General features: G+C 43.0%; 2 protein-coding genes and 1 long non-coding RNA gene across 4 annotated transcripts in view; 2 read left to right on the top strand and 1 right to left on the bottom strand.

Moving 5' to 3' along the window:
• The window catches only part of LOC121536975 (ceramide kinase-like protein), a 60,184-nt gene extending 51,262 nt beyond the window's left edge, over positions 1–8,922 (top strand). For both annotated transcript variants that reach the window (XM_041844672.2, XM_041844670.2), the window contains 4 exons: positions 2,446–2,520; positions 7,491–7,668; positions 8,116–8,184; positions 8,518–8,922. In XM_041844672.2, the coding sequence (XP_041700606.1) occupies positions 2,446–2,520; positions 7,491–7,668; positions 8,116–8,184; positions 8,518–8,704 (509 nt within the window). In that variant the 3' untranslated portion in view covers positions 8,705–8,922. The remainder of the gene's footprint in view (positions 1–2,445; positions 2,521–7,490; positions 7,669–8,115; positions 8,185–8,517) is intronic.
• A 1,940-nt stretch (positions 8,923–10,862) lies between these two features.
• LOC121536976 lies at positions 10,863–13,221 on the top strand. Its single transcript, XR_005994934.2, has 2 exons — positions 10,863–11,032; positions 12,916–13,221. It is a non-coding gene; the product is annotated as an uncharacterized LOC121536976 (long non-coding RNA).
• A 3,038-nt stretch (positions 13,222–16,259) lies between these two features.
• The window catches only part of LOC121536974 (integrin alpha-4), a 31,383-nt gene continuing 26,716 nt past the window's right edge, over positions 16,260–20,926 (bottom strand). The window contains exons 21-28 of the mRNA XM_041844669.2: positions 19,840–19,929; positions 19,311–19,398; positions 19,084–19,191; positions 18,770–18,895; positions 18,393–18,518; positions 18,147–18,245; positions 17,727–17,846; positions 16,260–17,121 (exon numbers count right to left, since the gene is read on the bottom strand). Coding sequence (XP_041700603.1) covers positions 17,020–17,121; positions 17,727–17,846; positions 18,147–18,245; positions 18,393–18,518; positions 18,770–18,895; positions 19,084–19,191; positions 19,311–19,398; positions 19,840–19,929 — 859 coding nt within the window. The 3' untranslated portion in view covers positions 16,260–17,019. The remainder of the gene's footprint in view (positions 17,122–17,726; positions 17,847–18,146; positions 18,246–18,392; positions 18,519–18,769; positions 18,896–19,083; positions 19,192–19,310; positions 19,399–19,839; positions 19,930–20,926) is intronic.

Here is a 20,926-nt window from a genome sequence, read left to right as displayed (position 1 = left end):
TGGAGGAAACCTGTCACCATCCCTACGGAGAAGCATGGGGGTGGCAGCATCATGCTATGGGGATGTGTTCCAGCGGCAGGGAGACTAGTCAGGATCGAGGCAAAGATGAATGGAGCAAAGTACAGAGAGATCCTTGATGAAAACCTGCTCCAGAGTGCTCAGGACCTCAGACTGGGGCGAAGGTTCACCTTCCAACAGGACAACGACCCCAAGCACACAGCCAAGACAATGCAGGAGTGGTTTCGGGACAAGTTTCTGAATGTCCTTGAGAGGCCCAGCCAGAGCCTGGACTTGAATCCGATCGAACATCTCTGGAGAGCTCTGAAAATAGCTGTGCAGCAATGCTCCCCATCCAACCTGACAGAGCTTGAGAGGATCTGCAGAGAAGAATGGGATAAACTCCCCAAATACAGATGTGCCAAGCGTCATACCCAAGAAGACTCGAGGCTGTAATCGCTGCCAAAGGTGCTTCAACAAGGTACTGAGTAAATGGTCTGAATACTTATGTAAATGTGATATTTAAGTTTTTTATATTTGATAAATTAGCAAAAATATATACAAAACAGTTTTTACTTTGTAATTATATGGTATTGTGTGTAGATTGATGAGAGAAAAACACATTTTAATAGATTTTTGAATAAGGCTGTATCCTAACAAAATGTGGAAAAAGTCAAGGGGTCGGAATACTTTCAGAGGGATTATAACGGACAAAAGCATTCCATGCAATGGGGTAAAGAAGAGATGAATCACACTATGCAAATGAGAGTTAATATGCGTAATATGTCATTACAATGCTTACCCCTAAGCATCTAAACATTTTGAAATGTCTTAGTCCAATCAACATATTGAATGAAAATATAACCCACTTGCAATTGAATGTCTTGTCTTAATACAATTAACGGTAATTGTAGCAATGAATATCCAGATTACTATAAAATAAATCGTATCATTGGGAACAACTTTGTTACAGTAACAGTGTAATAGTAGCAGTGAACTGGAAGGTCAGAGGTCAGCACTATATAATATCTATCGGTAGCCAAGCTGTCTGAGCATCACCCCTGTCTGAGCATAGTCCCGTGTAGCTCAGTTGGTAGAGCATGGTGTTTGCAACGCCAGGGTTGTGGGTTCAATACCCACGGTGGGCCAGTATGAAAAAATAAGAAATGTATGCACTCACTAACTGTAAGTCGCTCTGGATAAGAGCGTCTGCTAAATGACTACAAATGTAAAAATGTGCTCGGTGCTGTTCAGGCCTCCACTGCATTTCATAGGAGAGGAGGAACAAGTCAATCCCTCACCCAGCCACTCACCCACCCAGCCTGTCCTATCTGTCTGTACTGCACTCCTTTACAGACATCAGTTCTCATATCCTGTTAATCTGAGCAAACAACATGACAGATAGCAGCTTGAAAGGAAATGCCTACTCACCTAGTGACAGAGACAACCTGCTCTCTCTTTCTCTCTGCTATCTTTCTCTCTCTTTTTCTTTATCTGTCTCTCTGCTCTCCTCTCTCTCTCCCTCTCAATTCAATTTCAATTCAATTTAAGGGCTTTATTGGCATGGGAAACGTGTGTTAACATTGCCAAAGCAAGTGAAGTAGATAGTAAACAAAAGTGAAATAAACAATAAATATTAACAGTAAACATTACACTCAGAAGTTTCAAAAGAATAAAGACATTTCAAATGTCATATTATGTATATATACAGTGTTGTAACAATGTGCAAATAGTTAAAGTACAAATGGGAAAATAAATAAACATAAATATGGGTTGTATTTACAATGGTGTTTGTTCTTCACTCTCTCTCTCACTCTCTCTCTCTGTATAAACAGTAAATCTCTGTCTCTCTTTCTCTCGTTTCTCTTTCTATCGCTCTCTCTCTCTGTCTCTTTGTCTCTAGCTTTGTCTTTATCTCTCTGTATATACAGTAAATCTCTCTCTCTCTCTCTCTCTCTCTCTCTCTCTCTCTCTCTCTCTCTCTCTCTCTCTCTCTCTCTCTCTCTCTCTCTCTCTCCGTCCTGTGTGTTTGTCTATGTCTATAATTAGTACAAACACACAGACACCTGTTCTATCCTGGCCACCACTGCCAGCAAGGTAAACTCGGCCTAATTGGCACCAGACAATATTAAGTTTAATTAATTAATTATTAACCCTAGCTACCTCATCTACAAATAGTGGGATACATTGTGTTTGCATAGACTTCCTCGTCTTTTGTATCATTGAGAATCGTGATAGCTTGCTACATTCAGATGGCTTACTTCTGCAATAATTATGCTCAGACATAGGTTTGTTAAATAGGAGAATTGATAGGAGAATGAGTGAATGCAAATAGCAGAAATACCTGGATGGTGGAGACATTTCCCATTTGAGAACTACTTATTGTTTGATGACTATATCATTTGTATGGCATTCCACTGATGTTGTTCTGCATCTCTTTTTCTCCAGGCTCCACTGACATGGTGGCGTGTTCTGTCCATGGCATACGGCACCCTGTCACCGCTGCAATGCACATCATCATGGGTACGTTCTCATGTTCTCCTGTATTATCCCATTTAAGATGTAGACATCACTACAATGCTATTGATAATAAAGCTGCTTCATAACACAGAGACCTTGAGCAATGGAAAAGGGATCTAATATGCAGTGCCTTCGGAAAGTATTCAAACCCTTGACTTTTTCCACATTCTGTTAGGTTACAGCCTTATTCAAACATTTATTAAATAGTTGTTTTCCCTTATCAATCAGCACACAATACCCCATAATGACAAAGCAAAAACTGGTTTGTAGAAATGTTTGCTAATTTATTAAAAATACAAAAACTGAAATATCACATTTACATAAGTATTCAGACCCTTTACTCAGTACTTTGTTGAATCACCTTTGGCAGCAATTACAGCCTTGAGTCTTCTTGGGTATGAAGCTACAAGCTTGGCACTCCTGTATTTGGGGAGTTTCTCCCATTCTTCTCTGCAGATCCTCTCAAGCTCTGTCAGGTTGGATGGGGAGCATTGCTGCACAGCTATTTTCAGGTCTCCCCAGAGATGTTCGATCGGGTTCAAGTCTGGGCTCTGGCTGGGCCACTCAAGGACATTCAGAGACTTGTCCTGAAGCCACTCCTGCTTTGTCTTGGCTGTGTGCTTAGGGTCGTTGTCCTGTTGGAAGGTGAACCTTCGCCCCAGTCTGAGGTCCTGAGCACTGGAGCAGGTTTTCATCAAGGATCTCTCTGTACTTTGCTCCGTTCATCTTTGCCATGATCCTGACTAGTCTCCCAGTCCCTGCCGCTGAAAAATATCCCCACAGCATGATGCTGCCACCACCATGCTTCACCGAAGGGATGGTGCCAGGTTTCCTCCAGACGGGATGCTTGGCATTCAGGCCAAAGAGTTCAATCTTGGTTTCATCAGACCAGAGAATCTTGTTTCTCATGGTCTGAGAGTCTTTAGGTGCCTTTTGGCAAACTCCAAGCGGGCTGTCATGTGCCTTTTACTGAGGAGTGGCTTCCGTCTGGCCACTCTACCATAAAGGCCTAATTGGTGGAGTGCTGCAGAGATGGTTGTCCTTCTGGAAGGTTCTCCCATCTCCACAGAGGAACTCCATAGCTCTGTCAGAGTGACCATTGGGTTCTTGGTCACCTCCCTGTCCAAGGCCCTTCTCCCCCGATTGCTCAGTTTGGCTGGGCGGCCAGCTCTAGAAAGAGTCTTTGGTTCCAAACTTCTTCCATTTAAGAATGATGGAGGCCACTGTGTTCTTGGGGACCTTCAATGCTGCAGAAATGTTTTGGTACCCTTACCCAGATCTGTGCCTTGACACAATCCTGTTTCGGAGCTCTACGGACAATTCCTTTGACCTCATGGCTTGGTTTTTGCTCTGACATGCACTGTCAACTGTGGAACCTTACATAGACAGGCGTGTGCCTTTCCAAATCATGTCCATTCAATTGAATTTACCACAGGTGGACTCATCTCAAGGATGATCAATGGAAACCGGATGCACCTGAGCTCAATTTCGAGTCTCATAGCAAAGGGTATGAATACTTATAAGGTATTTCTGTTTTTAGTTTTTAACAAATTTGCAAACATTTCTAAAAACCTGTTTTCACTTTGTCATAATGGGGCATTGTGTGTAGATTGATGAGGAAATTGTTTTATTAATCAATTTTAGAATAAGGCTGTAACATAGCAAAATGTGGAAAAAGTCAAGGGGTCTGAATACTTTCCGAATGGCACTGTAGCTCAAATATACACTGAGTGGATTAATATGTAAATGGTATGCAGATTTACTTTACAATTGGACCATGTTGTGTGTGTGTGTCTGCGTGCGTACACATAGGTATGGGTTTCAATAGTATATGGGTCTCCTTCGCCACAATAGAATGGTTGGTGAGGAACTAGCGGTTGGTGCAATCTGGTGCTGAAAGTCCTTAATTAGCTCCATCGCTGCCATTGTGGGATGTGGGAGGCCCTGAGCAGAGCTGCTGGTATTGTTTTCTGACTACTAGATCTGGTTAACAGGCCCCCTGGAAGAATGAACAGTCCCTGGAGAACAAGGGGGAAGGGCTGTCATCCTGTCCCTCACATGTTCTCTATTTTCTCTCACGCCGTAGATAGGGCTTTCTCACACTCGCTGAGTCTCTTGTGACAGACTGTTAACATAAATGTTAACAATTCTACTAGCTGGCTTGGGCGGGTGATATTTGGTTCTGGTGTTCGGAGATTACAAACCTTAGCATACATCCGTCTTTATGTATGTCTGTCTGTCTGTCTGTCTGTCTCTCTGTCTCTGTCTCTGTCCGTCTGTCTGTATGTCTCTCTCTCTCTCTCTCTCTCTGTCTGTCTGTCTGTCTGTCTCTCTCTCTGTCTGTCTGTGTGTCTGAGGAGGAGGATGGAAGTTCCTGGTAATGAAATGTCTCGTATGTTGTGTTGGCGGTGCTGTGTGAGCCTCTCCTGGGCTTAGCCTGACAGGCAAGAGGATTGGGCTGTGACGAGATTACAGAAAGTAGCAGGGCTCACTGGAAAACATGCCACACAAAATATCATTTGTAGATTTCTCCTGTAGTGCTTAAGGTAGAGAACTCTCCAACGTGATAGAAAAATAGAAAATAATCTGAAATATTTTGCCCTTTTTTTTGTGGACATTCAAACAATACGTTTCTTGCATTAGCTGCATCCCTGTTATAAATGCAGTATAATGTATACTAAAATCAGTTAGAAATGTTATGAAAAAATAACATCTATCCCATGCAGAAAATTGTACAGTACAAAGTGTAATCCTATTGAAACAATCACGCATGGTACAATAGACTTCTATTATTAAACAAATGTTGACCTCAACTACACGAGATAACCCTAGTCTTCAGTAAATCCTCTCTGTTTTACGTTATAGGCCATATGGTGCTGTAATCCATAGCTCTAACACTGAGCTAGGTGGGACTTCTAGCAACATCTATAGACCATGCAGTTCAGTCAGTCCAGTTCTGTCAGCGGTTATGTTGATAGATGATTGGTATTGTGTTCAGATTCCTCTACACAGAATAGCATTCACACTTTATTCTGAATAACCAATATGGAGGAGAATCAGATAATTAAATTATGAACAGATTGTCTCCCTGTCTAAGCATCTTATTCAGGGAATGCAAACTAACAACATTTCCTAAGTTTAAGTTTTGTCATGTCTGAATTGCACCTGATTAGAAACAAGTCCTCCCTACGATTTCATCGTGGGGGACAATAACGATGTGAAAATAGAAATAAGAAAGCAATAAGCGAAAGAAAAGGGACAGAGCCCTCCACACGACCTCTCCAATCAGTCTTGCAAGAGAGGGAGCTTGGTGACAGCTTGGTTATAAGTAAGTTCTGTCTCATATGGCTGCTGGGTGTATCACTAACCATGGTCAAAAAAGGTAACATTAAACATGTACTCCCCCACGAATGATGCAGCGCCCCCCTTGGGCTTTTCAGTGTAATTTTGTAAATGACAAATTTCTATGGTTAGATGCATCATTCACCCAAGTTTCATAAAAATTGGGCAGTGGTGTCTGATATATTGCTCGTGACTAACATATGTACAGTTGATTACTATAGCGCCCCCCTTGGGCCAATCAATGTAATTTTGTAAATGCCGGATCTCTATGGCAAGACGCATCATTCACCCTAGTTTTGTCAAAATTGGGCCAGTGGTGTCGGAGATATCGCGTGGGTTAGCTAGACTCATATCCCTGAGCATGTGTGCCACATTTCAGCACCCTAAGTCAAACAGATCAAGAAATATAAACATGTGCCCATTATAGCACCACCGTGTGGTCAATATGAATGTTCTTGCGTATGTTGAGTCGGCAGTGTTTGCAACACGTGTACCAAATTGTGTTATAATACGAATATCCTTTACTGATTTATATGCATTTATGTTCCAGACCACATCCACGTGAATGTTTGTTGGTCAACAGCGGCCATGTTGTTTTACTTACTAGTCTGGAAATATTGCGCTGAGAGACCTTTATCCATAGATGTCACATATCAAGTTTCGTGTAGATCGGTAATTCGGTGCTAGAACAGTAGCGTTTTTCAGAAAATTCTAAATGGAGGAAAATCCATCATGGCGGACCTTATGGGTCCCTGAGGCAAATGTCTTCCTTGTGAGGAGAGGGACCTATGTAACACATTTCATGACTTTAGGTCAAAGTTTGCATTTTCAATTTCTTGTTATAGTGCCACCATCTGGCCAATCAGTGTAATTTTGTAAATGCCGGATCTCTATGGCAAGACGCATCATTCACCTAAGTTTAATCAAAATCGGGCCAGTTCTGTCTGAGATATTGCGTGTGACTAACGAACGTATGAACGAATGTACAGATGGAGACAGATCCATAGATCCACAGTTCCCTGCCCGATTTCATCGTGGGGGACAATTAACACACATACAAAATGTTTGGGTTAGAAGCAAAATAATCGAAACAACAACACAGAACACCTGATACGAACAAGGCGTGGAAATGCTTGTTAACGACTGGCCGATATAGGGCTTGTTCGTTTTCTAATTAAGCAATATTTATGCATGTGAATAAGGCCAACTGGCAGGATGTTTTAAACCTTCATGAATATTCATGAGATATGGGGTCAGGAGCCATATATTATATGGGCGAGACAGAAAGAGGTCAGGAATGTGTATAGGCCAATAGGATGGGACCTGTGACTCTACCATCAGAAGCCTATATTGCCACAAGAGCAATGACAATGACCATGGCATAGTTTGATATATTGGAAGTTATTAACCAGAGGTTAATAATTGGCCATTTTGTTGCTGGACTAAATGTAGGCCATACATGTACTGGTTCTATCTCTATCTCTGACAGAGAACCCATCACCGAGTAGAAGCATGTCATTCAAGCTGCAGCATCAAGATGCCAACTTCAAACAGTACATTCATCGATATCTGTGATATCTATTCTTCTTCTCTCTTCCCTCCCTTTGTCTCCTGTCTGTGTTTCTCTCCAGGTCATCATCAGGAGGTAGATGTGTGTAGTTTCAGTTCTCTGGGTCGCCTCCTGCGTTTGGGCTTCTCTGCCGTGTTTGGTTTTGGTGGGCGGATGCTGGCCATGGCAGAAAGGCATCGCTGGATGCCACCTGGGCAGAGACGGGAGTTTGCTGTGATCAAAACGCTAGCAAACCTCAAGTAAGACAGTCTCTCTCTAGAGCCCTAAAACTCAACTCTGGACCTCGAAGCCAGTTCCACTGCATTTTTTCATTGTTCCCCTCTAATCAGGGACTTACTTAGACCTAGGACATCAGGTGGGTGCAATTCATTATCAAGTAGAACAGAAAACCAGCAAGCTCTGCACCTCGTAGGGTAAGGGTTGAATACACCTGCTCTAGAGAGTCACACACACGCACACGCACACACACACACGTTCCCTCATAAAGTCTGGCCTAAGCCTCCAGGGAAAGAGACTTGCCTGCCTGTTCTCAAAGCTAGGGTTTCCTTTTGAACAGTCTCTTTATCACACATGAATCTGTCTCTAGAGAACCATCCTTCCTCTTCTCCAATCCAGCCATCTAAAGTCTGCTCTCTTCTCCCTCTCCATCTTCCTCTCCCTCTCTATCTTGGTATGTCTGATTACAGGCCTGAAGACTGTGAATTATCCTATCTTCCTGTGAAGAAAGTCCAGACTGAGATGCTGGATCTAGTAAAGTAAGTGACAGAAGTCTGTCTGATTATAAAATCTGTACTCCACGTTTGGTAGTAATTAGCTGTGTGAATTTGATTTGAAACAGGCCTCTGTGGGCTTAATTGATCATTGGAAGGAAACCAAAATGCCTCCGATGTAGCAGATCAACCGACTAATTATGTGGGGGGAGAATCTCACAAAGAATGACAAAAGACAAAATGATGCATTTGAAAATAAATAGCTTTTTTTTTTTTTTTTATTCAGAACTGAGTCCTTGAAAGATGACAACGACATAGGTGAGTCTGTCATGGATGATGTTTATCAATGTGAACTTTTCTATATCTTATCTCTTATAGTGTGACTCTGTCCATCACTGAAACCCCACCCCCCTCCTTGGTCTTCTCTAGAAGAGCAAGAGTTGTGGATGACCAACCAGGGTCTGTTCTTCAACGTCAGAATCATGGCCATCCCCTGTCTCTAACACCAGGTATGTGGGTCTCTCTTAAAACAATCAACTCCTGCATGTGTGAGTACAATACATGAATACAAGCCTGCATCTGTGCCTAGTATATGTGTGTTGTTGACTGAGCATTGCGCAATGTGCATGACCTACGTCCTGGACCAGTGATAATGGCATGGGGTTACCAAACTGCCATGCTGTGCCGTGTTATGCCGGGAAGGCCTGCCTGCTCCAAGACCTCTCCATCTCGGTGTCCCCCTCCCAGAGTGCAAAGAACCTTGGCGTGACCCTGGACAACACCCTGTCGTTCTCTGCAAATATCAAAGCAGTGACTCGCTCCTGCAGGTTCATGCTCTACAACATCCGTAGAGTACGACCCTACCTCACACAGGAAGCGGCGAAGGTCCTAATCCAGGCACTTGTTGACTTACGTCTGGACTTCTGCAACTCGCTGTTGGCTGGGCTCCCTGTTTGTGCCATCAAACCCCTGCAACTTATCCAGAACACTGCAGCCCACCTGGTGTTCAACCTTCCCAAGTTCTCCCATGTCATCCCGCTCCTCCGAACACTCCATTGGCGTCCAGTCGAAGCTTGCATCCACTACAAGACCATGGTGCTTGCCTACGGAACAGCAAGATAAATTGCCCCTCCTTACCTTCAGGCTATGCTCAAAACCTACACCCCAACCTGAGCACTCTCTTCTGCCACCTCTGGTCTCTTGGCCCTCCCACCCCTATGGGAGGGCAGCTCCCACTCAGCCCAGTCCAAGCTCTTCTCTATCGTGGCACCACATTGGTGGAACCAGCTTCCCCCTGAAGCTAGAACAGCAGAGTCCCTGCCCATCTTCCTAAAACATCTGACACCCTACCTCTTCAAAGAGTATCTTAAATAATCCCACATCACCCCCCCTCGAACCCCCTCCGATACTTGCACTTGACTTTTTTTTCTCCTTTTGTTTCTTACTAGCTCTGACTTTGCCTATAGCTACTTTATTGAGAAAAAAATAACTTACTCTGACTGTGATATGTGGTTGTCCCACCTAGCTATCTTAAGATGAATGCACTAACTGTAAGTTGCTCTGGATAAGAGTGTCTGCTAAATGACTAAAATGTACATGTAAAATGTGTTCAGTGTGTGTGAGTAAATAAAGCCCATGAGTGCACTGGGTCAGTGTTTCTGTAGTATCTTAGTAGACATGGAACCCAGCCTCCCTGCCCGGCCTGGTTATCCCCCAAGTAGGGTGAGGAGGTCACTCCCGGTGGGGGTCGGTACCATACATGGGACATACTAGCCAGTTCCAGGTAAACCGATGAGATTGGGATCAGTCTTTGGATCAGACTACCGAGGTCAAAGGCTTCTAACTGGACTAATGAGCACATAACAACTCTGATTTAAGGGAGTGACAGAACTTAATTAAAGAGCATGACAAAGCTTATTAAAGGGAGTGTCAGAGAGGGAGGACATAAAGACAAGAGCATCTGTGGGCACTGCAGGAACAGGCCTCCTAGGTGGCTCAGCCTGCCCAAATGGCATCCTATTCCCTATATAGTGCACTACTACATAGTGAATTATATAGGGAATAGGGTTTCATTTGAGACACCAGTCTGAGTCTGGCTACAGTAATGATATAGCATGTAGTAGAGCAACAGGCCTCACACAGTGCAGTGGAACCACACTGCGTATTATAGCATCATCAACCTTAACTACACAAGACAGGAACAGTAGGAGTATTTGTAAATATAGTATGGTTGATGTTGACACATTTACAATAACACATAATGTGGTACTAATGAAGTTGGAACTAATGTATACTGCTCTCTGTTCTGTTCCTGACATTATCTATTTGTCTTCATGGTGACAAATTAGGAAAAATATAGGATATGTTGCTTTATCAACCTGCTTGGATTGAATTGGCCACAGTGATGTACTGAACATATTAACCCATTTCTCTCTCTCTCTCTCTCTCTCTCTCTCTCTCTCTCTCTCTCTCTCTCTCTCTCTCTCTCTCTCTCTCTCTCTCTCTCTCTCTCTCTCTCTTTGTGTGTTTTTTCACCTTTATTTAACCAGGTAAGCCAGTTGAGAACAAGTTCTCATTTACAACTGCGACCTGGCCAAGATAAAGCAAAGCAGTGCGATAAAAACAACAACATAGAGTTACATATGGGGTAAAAAAACATAAAGTCAAAAAAATACAACAGAAAATATATATACAGTGTGTGCAAATGTAGCAAGTTATGGAGGTAAGGCAATATATAGGCTATAGTGCAAAATAATTACAATTAGAATTAACAGGAGAGTGTGTGTGTGTGTAAGATTGAACAATGGAAGCATGGCCCTGATCGCAGCAGGAAACACTTCCAGGTCAGAGTTCATCAAACACCTGAAGAGATACAACAAGTGTAAACAATCAGGTGAGGTCACCAGGGCAGACCTTCCTTCCTCACACACACACGCACGCATACACACACGCACGCACACACACACACACACACACATAAACACATGTAAACAGTAAACACACATGTAAACACAAACACAAATACACACACACACAGAGAGAGAGAGAGAGAGAGAGAGGAAATCCCGCTGTCACTAATGGAGTTAGCTTCCCTGCGAGCTTAAGCGGAATTAGCATACTGTCAAGTCAAATTAATCACTGACTGTCAAATTTCCCTAAAACACTTTTCAGGCTAATACAGATTAGTCCATTTAAGAGCCCAGCAGCCCGCCTGTCCTGTTTTCCATCCAACGCAATCTAATCTAAGCCTGTTTGTTAACCTACATTCTAAATATACAGTTGGCTGTATACAGGGTGATGCTACTCTGTGACTGGGCAGGCAGGGATCACTCACGGTGTGTGGGAGTCTACTGTACCTGAGAGGATATCTTTTATTTTATCTGACTTCTATTGAACGATTTCTGGGAAACAGAGTCTGAAAAACAACTAATGAAAAACACATTTACATCCTACAAAGCTGATGGGGAGTCAGAATACATAAGCCAAACAATGTGAGTTGTGGTAGGAAATGTGCCACTATCATGTATACACACCTGTACTCCATGTACTCCCTGTATACTTCATAGACAAAAGATAGGTGTTGTCATTCATATGTACTACATTCATGTTTCCGCTGGCTTAACTGGTTTAAACTTTTGTCCAGGACCAGATGTAACCTTGGTGACCAGAGTCATATAATGGTGTCATTGCTGTTTAGGGAATAGTGTTGTTGGGGACATGTATTCACCCTGTGCATCATCATTGCCCCCTAGTGGTTGTAGTTAGAAACGACTGAGACGATGGTCTTGTTTCCTCAGCCCTTCCTTCCTCTATTCCTCACCTCCCTCTCAAAACTTATTGGAGGTCCTAGAGAGGGGTGTTGGATCCTCCTTGTGTACAACTGGACAATAAAGTAATCTCCTCCTCCCCCCCAGTTCAGTATCTCCTTTGTGGAGACACACACGGTGCGGGCTGTGAGGCTTCGCCCCCGCTCTCAGTGCAGCTGGTCTGACGATGTCTGCGAGGACAACGGAGAGTGTGAATCTAAGAACACACCCATAATCTCCTCCGAGGATACAGCTCTTGGTCTTGACCTAGCCCAAAGCACCACAGCACCTACACTGATAAACCTCATACGTTAGGGGCTGGATTCAATCCGTATTGCTGAAGTTCAGCGCTATAGCACGATTGCAATTTCAAGGCAATGTTCCCGGAGACTGCATTGACGGTAAACGCTGCATATGTCGGCTCAATCGGAAATTACCTTTAAAGTTCAGTTGTGCTATAGCACTGAACTTCACCGATACGGATTGAATCCAGCCCTAGGCGTTGTATTCATAAAGCGTCTCAGAGTAGAAGTGCCGATCCTAAAAGTGATCCTAGATCAGCAGTCCAACTCTACGACGCTGTGTGAACATTGGCCGATATAGTTGGTACAACTCTATCCTTTAGCTGGTCTAAAGCCCCATAGCACCTGCACTGTCAGATAGACCTTCAACCTGGATACAACCCCTGTCTCAAATAACATGTTACCAAGGCAATGACCTACTGCTGCTCACTAAGTATAGCCCTACCTGTAATTGCATGGCCATATTACTCTGGGTTTCATTTACACCCCAAAAGAGAGTTCTTAGAGGTCATGTTCAGTATAATTTGACCATCTTTTCGATCATGTATTTAATTCAAACCCGGTATCCAAGAACTGCTTCACTGAAGTAGAGGGAAGTTAGCAGTACTGTTAATTTGTCTGTCAAATACGGGACATTTGAAACCTCTTGTTTTTTGTTTCACCACCAGGGTACATCCCCAACTCCTGACACTGTTTGGAGTGGACATCGAGGAGGCAGAGGAGGCACACATCAAGTGCAGCTGCATTTAACACTGTCTGTAGACACGAAGTGATACCATTTAAAACTGACACATTAAATAGAAAAAGTTCATTTATATAAAAGCAAAGACAACATAATAACACATTCCAGTGCACAATTACATACATTATCAGACCAAAGCAAAATGTGTTGACAAACAAAATGTTGTCTGTCCATTTTTACACACCACACACTTATTTATTAAAATTAAAATTTTATTTTATTGAAAAAAAAATGTGAATGTGCCCCATTTATTTTTGTCATAATTGACAACTTGGTCAGGAAAGGTTGACTCCCTCAATTAACTGCCCTGAACCTTAAAATGCAAGCAGTAAAAACACGTGTTACTCTTCCTCATACAACAACAAAACATAATCATCATCAAGGTATACCACATCTCCTAAACCTGAATGTTCCAATCCCTTACAGCTACAGTAAGAACACAATCCACTGATTCCAAAGATTCCAACAGGGAATCCAAAGGGATGAAAATGTTCCAATGGAAAGGCCAGTTCCGTGTGTCGCATTTAAGGCCTGGCATGTCTGCTATGCTTTGAGGAACATTTCTGAGTCATTTCTGAAGAACAAGCTCTTACATTTTTTCTTTCTGACTGCGTTAGAAACTTCTGCTGGCATGGTGTACGAGCAACGAGCTCTCACAGTCTCACTACAGAATCAGATGTTCATCCACATTCTCCAAACGTCAAATTTCGAAGTTGAGGGTCCGAATGGTTAAGGTAATGGTTAAGGTTTGGGATAGGGTTAAAACATTAAGGCATTTCCCGACGATTACTTGATGGTAATGGCGCTCACTGTTGCCTCTAGTGGCTGGTTTTGAAGGCATTTCCTGACGTCCTCAGGGCATAGATGTCCAATTTTGACGTCAATCTTGAACGACCTGACTGGTACGAGTTGATGACACACACACACACACACACACACAAACACAAACAGGGTGCTGTCCCCTTGAGGAGTGGCATGTGTCATTCAGTGAGTTAGTCAGTGAGTTGAGTGACACCCAACAGCTCCTTTTTTCACTGATAACCCTACACAGTCCTCCTCATCCTTCTGTTGGCTTCAGTTCTATACTACATAAATAATCTTAAACCTTCTGTCCCATCACTTCTATATATATATACACACCTATTGATGATATAGATTTGACATATAGATGTGTAAATATCGATATACACTCACCGGCCAGTTTATTAGTTACACCCATCTAGTACCGGGTCGGACCCCCTTTGCCTTCAGAACAGCCTGAAATGTTTGGGGCATGGAAACATTGCTCAATTGGTATCAAGGGACCTAACGTGTGCCAGGAAAACATTTCCCACACCATTACACCACCGCCACCAGCCTGTACCGTTGACACCAGGCATGATGGGGCCATGGACTCGTGCTGCTTACACCAAATCCTGACTCTGCCATCAGCATGATGCAACAGGAACCAGGATTCGTCGGACCAGGCAATGTTTTTCCACTCCTCAATTGTCCAGTGTTGGTGATCACGTGCCCACTGGAGCCGCTTCTTCTTGTTTTTAGCTGATAGGAGTGGAACCCGGTGTGGTCGTCTGCTGCAATAGCCCATCCGTGACAAGGACCGATGAGTTGTGCGTTCCGAGATGCCGTTCTGCATACCATTGTCGTACTGCGCCGTTATTTGCCTGTTTGTTGCCCGCCTCTTAGCTAGCACGATTCTTGCCATTCTCCTTCGACCTCTCATCAATTAGCTGTTTTCGCCCACAGGACTGTTGCTGACTGGATGTTTTTTGTTTGTGGCACGATTCTCGGTAAACCCTCGACACTGTCGCGCGTGAAAAGCCCAGGAGGCCGGACGTTTTTGAGATACTGGAACCGGCGCGCCTGGCACCGATGATCATACCACGCACAAAGTCACTTAGGTCACTCGTTTGCCCATTCTAACGTTCAATCGAATATTAACTGAATGCCTCAATGCCTTTCTGCCTGCTTTATATAGCAAGCCACGGCCACGTGACTCACTGTCTGTAGGAGTGAACCATTTTCATGAACGGGGTGGTATACCTAATAAACTGGCCACTGAGTGTATACAGATGAAGTTTCTATGCATGTCTACAGTTAGTGGCTGGTTTTGAAGGCATTTCCTGACGTCCGCAGGACATAGATGTCCAATTTTGACGTCAATCTTGAACGACCTGACTGGTAGGAGTTGATGACACACACACACACACACACACACACAAACAGGGTGCTGTCCCCTTGAGGAGTGGCATGTGTCATTCAGTGAGTCAGTCAGTGAGTTGAGTGACACCCAACAGCTCCTTTTTTCACTGATAACCCTACACAGTCCTCCTCATCCTTCTGTTGGCTTCAGTTCTATACTACATAAATAATCTTAAACCTTCTGTCCCATCACTTCTATATATATATACACACCTATTGATGATATAGATTTGACATATAGATGTGTAAATATCGATATACACTCACCGGCCAGTTTATTAGTTACACCCATCTAGTACCGGGTCGGACCCCCTTTGCCTTCAGAACAGCCTGAAATGTTTGGGGCATGGAAACATTGCTCAATTGGTATCAAGGGACCTAACGTGTGCCAGGAAAACATTTCCCACACCATTACACAACCGCCACCAGCCTGTACCGTTGACACCAGGCATGATGGGGCCATGGACTCGTGCTGCTTACACCAAATCCTGACTCTGCCATCAGCATGATGCAACAGGAACCAGGATTCGTCGGACCAGGCAATGTTTTTCCACTCCTCAATTGTCCAGTGTTGGTGATCACGTGCCCACTGGAGCCGCTTCTTCTTGTTTTTAGCTGATAGGAGTGGAACCCGGTGTGGTCGTCTGCTGCAATAGCCCATCCGTGACAAGGACCGATGAGTTGTGTGTTCCGAGATGCCGTTCTGCATACCATTGTCGTACTGCGCCGTTATTTGCCTGTTTGTTGCCCGCCTCTTAGCTAGCACGATTCTTGCCATTCTCCTTCGACCTCTCATCAATTAGCTGTTTTCGCCCACAGGACTGCTGCTGACTGGATGTTTTTTGTTTGTGGCACGATTCTCGGTAAACCCTAGACACTGTCGTGCGTGAAAAGCCCAGGAGGCCGGACGTTTTTGAGATACTGGAACCGGCGCGCCTGGCACCGATGATCATACCACGCACAAAGTCACTTAGGTCACTCGTTTGCCCATTCTAACGTTCAATCGAATATTAACTGAATGCCTCAATGCCTTTCTGCCTGCTTTATATAGCAAGCCACGGCCACGTGACTCACTGTCTGTAGGAGTGAACCATTTTTGTGAACGGGGTGGTATACCTAATAAACTGGCCACTGAGTGTATACAGATGAAGTTTCTATGCATAAAGAAACGCTTCAGCAGTGCATTCATAAATGTTTTGTACTGCGACTGAATCCAAGTAGTCAGGTCTGTGAGACATGGGTCGTGTTCATTAGGGCACACAGTAGCAAAATGTTTTGCAACGGAAAATGAGCGGGCCTCAATTAATGGACAGGTACAGATAGTACCTCCTTGTTTCGGTTTGTGCCTATTGAACAAGACCATGGAATGTTCCGTCTTCATGTCCTGAGATCTTGGTAGGAAATGAAAGCAGGTTCTAATGTACACATTCCATGTTCTAATGTACACATTCCATGTTCTAATGTACACATTCTGTGTTCTAATGTACATAACATGTTCTAACGTACATTCCATGTAAACACTCCAATGTTTTATAGTCTCACTCCACCAAGCCCAGAGGTAAAGTGTAATATATTTGTCCCGCTGACAACACATTTTAAACTTACACATGGTCAGCCTTTTCCTCATGTTTTAGGGAAATTACGTTCTTTCTTTCCTTGTCAAGAGCCACCACAATTTCAATGGTCCATCAGTTCTTTCCCTTGGGTTTGGATGATTTCAGTCAAAATGTGCCTCTTAGTAAAATGCTGTTCCACAGCAGTTAGTCCATGTTGTAGTATAGCACCATTCTGTATTAGGACACAGTCACTCTCAGTCTTGGTCTCACTCTTAGGATCTACTCTCAGTCTTAGTCAAATTTTTGGGTACATAGTCCCAGCTATCCTTACTGATCTCATCCTCCTTCTTGAACTGCCTTTTGAAGAAACCAGCCTGAGAAGGAAGGAGAACAGGGTTCAGTTTCAGATTACAGTATTTACATTGATATACAGCTACCATCTATAAATATAGTACTTCAAATTATGTATTTGAAGAAAAGGAAGAAGGAGGAGAAGAAAACTGTGATTGGTTTCCATGTCATGACTTCCTCCGAAGCTGCCTCCTCTCCTTGTTCGGGCAGGCTTCGGCGTTCGTCGTCACTGGCCTTCTAGCCACTGCCACTCCATATCTCATCATTCCATTTGTTTTGTCTTGTCTATTACACACACCTGGTTTGTATCCCCTCATTAGTATAAGTGTTCCCTCTGCCCCCCTTGTCCTTGTAGGTGATTGTTGAATGTGAGGAGAGAGTAGCTTGGTTGAGCTCTGTGTATTTTGTATTGCCGGGGATATTTTCACCGTGTGCCTGTTTTGTTCCAGTGCGCCTGTTTTGTGCACTGGATTGTTTGACGCTATCCAGCGTAACTTGGTACTACGGAATAAACTCTGTATTCTGTGATTTACCCTTCTGCGCCTGACTCCTTCAAATCACCTCTCAGATTCACTTTGTAGTGTGTTTGCATCCTGTCTTGTGTATGATATAAGGGAGTAGTACTGACCTCCCAGAGGGCGAAGATGAGCAGGGTCAGGATCAGGAGTCCCACCAGTAGACTCACTACAATGATAAACACCTCCACTGCTGCCTGAGGCTTCTGGCTGAAGTGGGCCTCCAACACAACCTGAGACACAGAATTAAATAAAACTATATTATAGAACTGATATAATATCTCTATGACCTGACACAGCATAGCAGGTATTTTACATAGGGCTGTCATTACCGGCACTGTCCTATGGATACCAGAGTTTATACAGTTTGAAACTCAACAGAGGTACTGGAGGTTACAGAGCTTTCCTGACACCTCCTCACTCTACCAGGACATGGACTTGAGTGACCTCAATTGTGGAAAAGGGACATAGTATATAAATCGTAATGAGTGTATTCTCCATAAGACTACTGTATAAGATTCACTTTTACTTACCTGAGCGATAGGGATCTGCTGTAGGAGGATGGTTTGAGGGTCCTCCCTTGGTGATGTGATGATGCCAGTACTCTCCATCAGCATCACTCCATGACGACCCTGAGAAGAGAGGGGAGGGAAATCAACTTGAGTAGACAATAGAAATAGAATGACAAGAAAGGGGGGGAACACTCAGACCATCCCGTACACACACAGGTACATTTATGAGATTTACAAGTGTATGTGTAGCAGAAGTGAAGTGTTTACAGGTGAGAGCTGTAGAACGGTAGGGTTCAGCTTCACTTCCATGTGAATGGAGGCTTCTTTCCCGATATCCATGTCTCCTAGTCTACACTCGAGAGTCAGGCACAGGCCGTCACCATGGGCACAGAACTGGAGAGAAAGGTTCAAATTCAAGGTTATATTTTATTTTATGTGTAATGGATACATTGGAAATCTTCCTCATCTAAGCTCTCACAATAAAAAAGGACAGGAAATATACAAACATACAACAATCAGCAATTCAATGGTAATGCTGAAATAAGGACAAAGGACACTCAATTGGAATGCCACTTCCTCAACAAAATGAGTGGTATAGATAACTATATATCAGATGGGAGGAGTATGTAGGGGGTGGTATTTACCATTTTGCGTTTGCTGGTTTTGGAGAAGAAGAAGACCAGTTCTTTGATGAAAGAGGACTGTGGCACCTCACAGTCATCCTCCACTGCAATGGAGCCGTTTTTAATGGAGCATTCTCCAAGAGACGTCTGACAGATGGAAAATAAAGTTAAACATTAATTAATGTATGCTTATATCACAATGCAAACATGCTCATACTGTATTAAGTAGAATAGAAAAGTTGAATAACAGAAAAATATAATAATATAACTATAATCTAGTTAAACGTTTATAAATAGACATCCATGTGACAAGTTATGAATATTCCCAAACATACCTGGAAGTCTGTGATGTGGAGTAATCTGTATGGATATGGCGATAGGATCTTGGGAATATCAATCTCCACTATCGTGTTGAGAGATTTGCTTGGACCAATATTGACAACCTGTCAAGTGGAGGAAAGTACACAGGTATTAGGTCAGTATAAACTCGTTAATTCATTCAAAATCTCCAACTAAGCTCTAGTGAGTCTATCAGTCTCTCATAAGTGTGTACTGTACATACCTTGTAAGTGTAATTGAATGCCTCTGTGTAGCAATCAACTGGAATAGGCTCCTGGTCACCAAATACAAAGGATGTTGGAGTCATAAACCTGCAAAGGAGAGCAGTGATTATCTTATGAATTACAATAATATGTGTTTATATATACTGCCAATGAAGAGCAAGGAACTGTCTTTGTTACTGTAAAATCAGGGGTCGACAACAGGCGGCCCGCGAGCCAAAACCGTCCCTCGGGTGGTCTGTTTTGGTCCCCCAAAGTTTTTAGTAAAAATAGTTTTTGGTCAAAAAGACTGTAAAATCCCCAGGAATTCAGCAAAAAAAAATTATTTAGGAAATCTGTTCCTAAGTATTCCCATGAATTAAAAAAAGATATTTGATCGTGTATCAATGCAATGAAGTAATGAAATGATTGTTATTTTCAAATACAATCTCTTTTTGGGCTTAGTTGTGGTCAGGTGTACAAACCACCCCAACAAAAATCAGCCCGCGGCTGAATCTAGTTGCCTACCCCTGCTGTAAATCAATGTCTTACCCATGGATGTTGACATCTACTCCATATCTCAGTGGTAACATCAAAGTGGCAGAGTTGTCGTGCAGAAGATCCTCGTTTTCATAATTGTCCCTGGAAAAGACACAATGTAAGATAAAATAATAAATTATCTATTTTGATTACATTGTATAGTGATGCAGGCCTAATAACATAGCTCATGCCATTATACTGGTAAAGGACTCAAAGCAAAATAATGTAGATTACATCTCACATTCCAGTGTTCGAACTTGCAAACAAGGCTGCATGGGATTTCTCTTAATGTGACTCCGTGCAGCCAAGGGCAATGTCCGCTTTAGGTATAATGCTGGGAGGTGCTTGTGGATTTGACAGCTCTAATGCAGTTTCACCTCCGACAAGTCAAAACATCACCTATGTGAATCTGATTGAATTGGGCCCTTAAAGAGGAGTTTATAACATTAACTACCTTTGATCCAATTCAAATGCTGTTCAAAATATGTTTGAAGGAAGTCAGGTCTTAGTAACTTCATATTTATCGTCTTTGAACAAAACTCCAGTTAAGTTCAAACATGGAATGTTCTAGAGCAGGGGTGTCAAACGTCCGGCCCGCGGGCCGGATCAGGCCCGCAAACGGGTTTAATCCGGCCCGCGAGATGATTAAAAAAAATAATAATAATAAAAAACATTAATAATAATTTTGTCAAGTATAAAAATGCGCTGCAATTTTTCAATAAAATAAACTGCTGTTCCAATTGCGTCCACTGGATGGCGCAATAGCAATTGTGTTAAGCAAGCAAACTGTTTATACCGGGGCAGAGCAAGTAGGTCAAGCACGTGCAGCCAATGAGCTACTTTGTTTTGCCCGCAATATTTATTACGGCTTCTACTTTTAACATTATGTGCTTTGGCACCCTCATTGCCCCAATATGTCTCTGTCAAAAAGAGAAAAGTGGACGTAGAGTGCAGAGTGTTCCAAGAAAAATTGTCATCCTTCTATTTATTCACGGAATTGAATGGGAAAGCTGTATGTTTGGTGTGTTCAGAGCATGTTGCAGTGCTGAAAGAATATAACCTTCAGTCCCGCCACTATGTGAGTCTTTATGCCGACAAA

Source organism: Coregonus clupeaformis, chromosome 23 (genome assembly GCF_020615455.1).
Source record: "Coregonus clupeaformis isolate EN_2021a chromosome 23, ASM2061545v1, whole genome shotgun sequence".
Lineage (NCBI taxonomy): Eukaryota > Metazoa > Chordata > Actinopteri > Salmoniformes > Salmonidae > Coregonus > Coregonus clupeaformis.
This window is presented reverse-complemented; position numbering and strand designations above follow the sequence as displayed.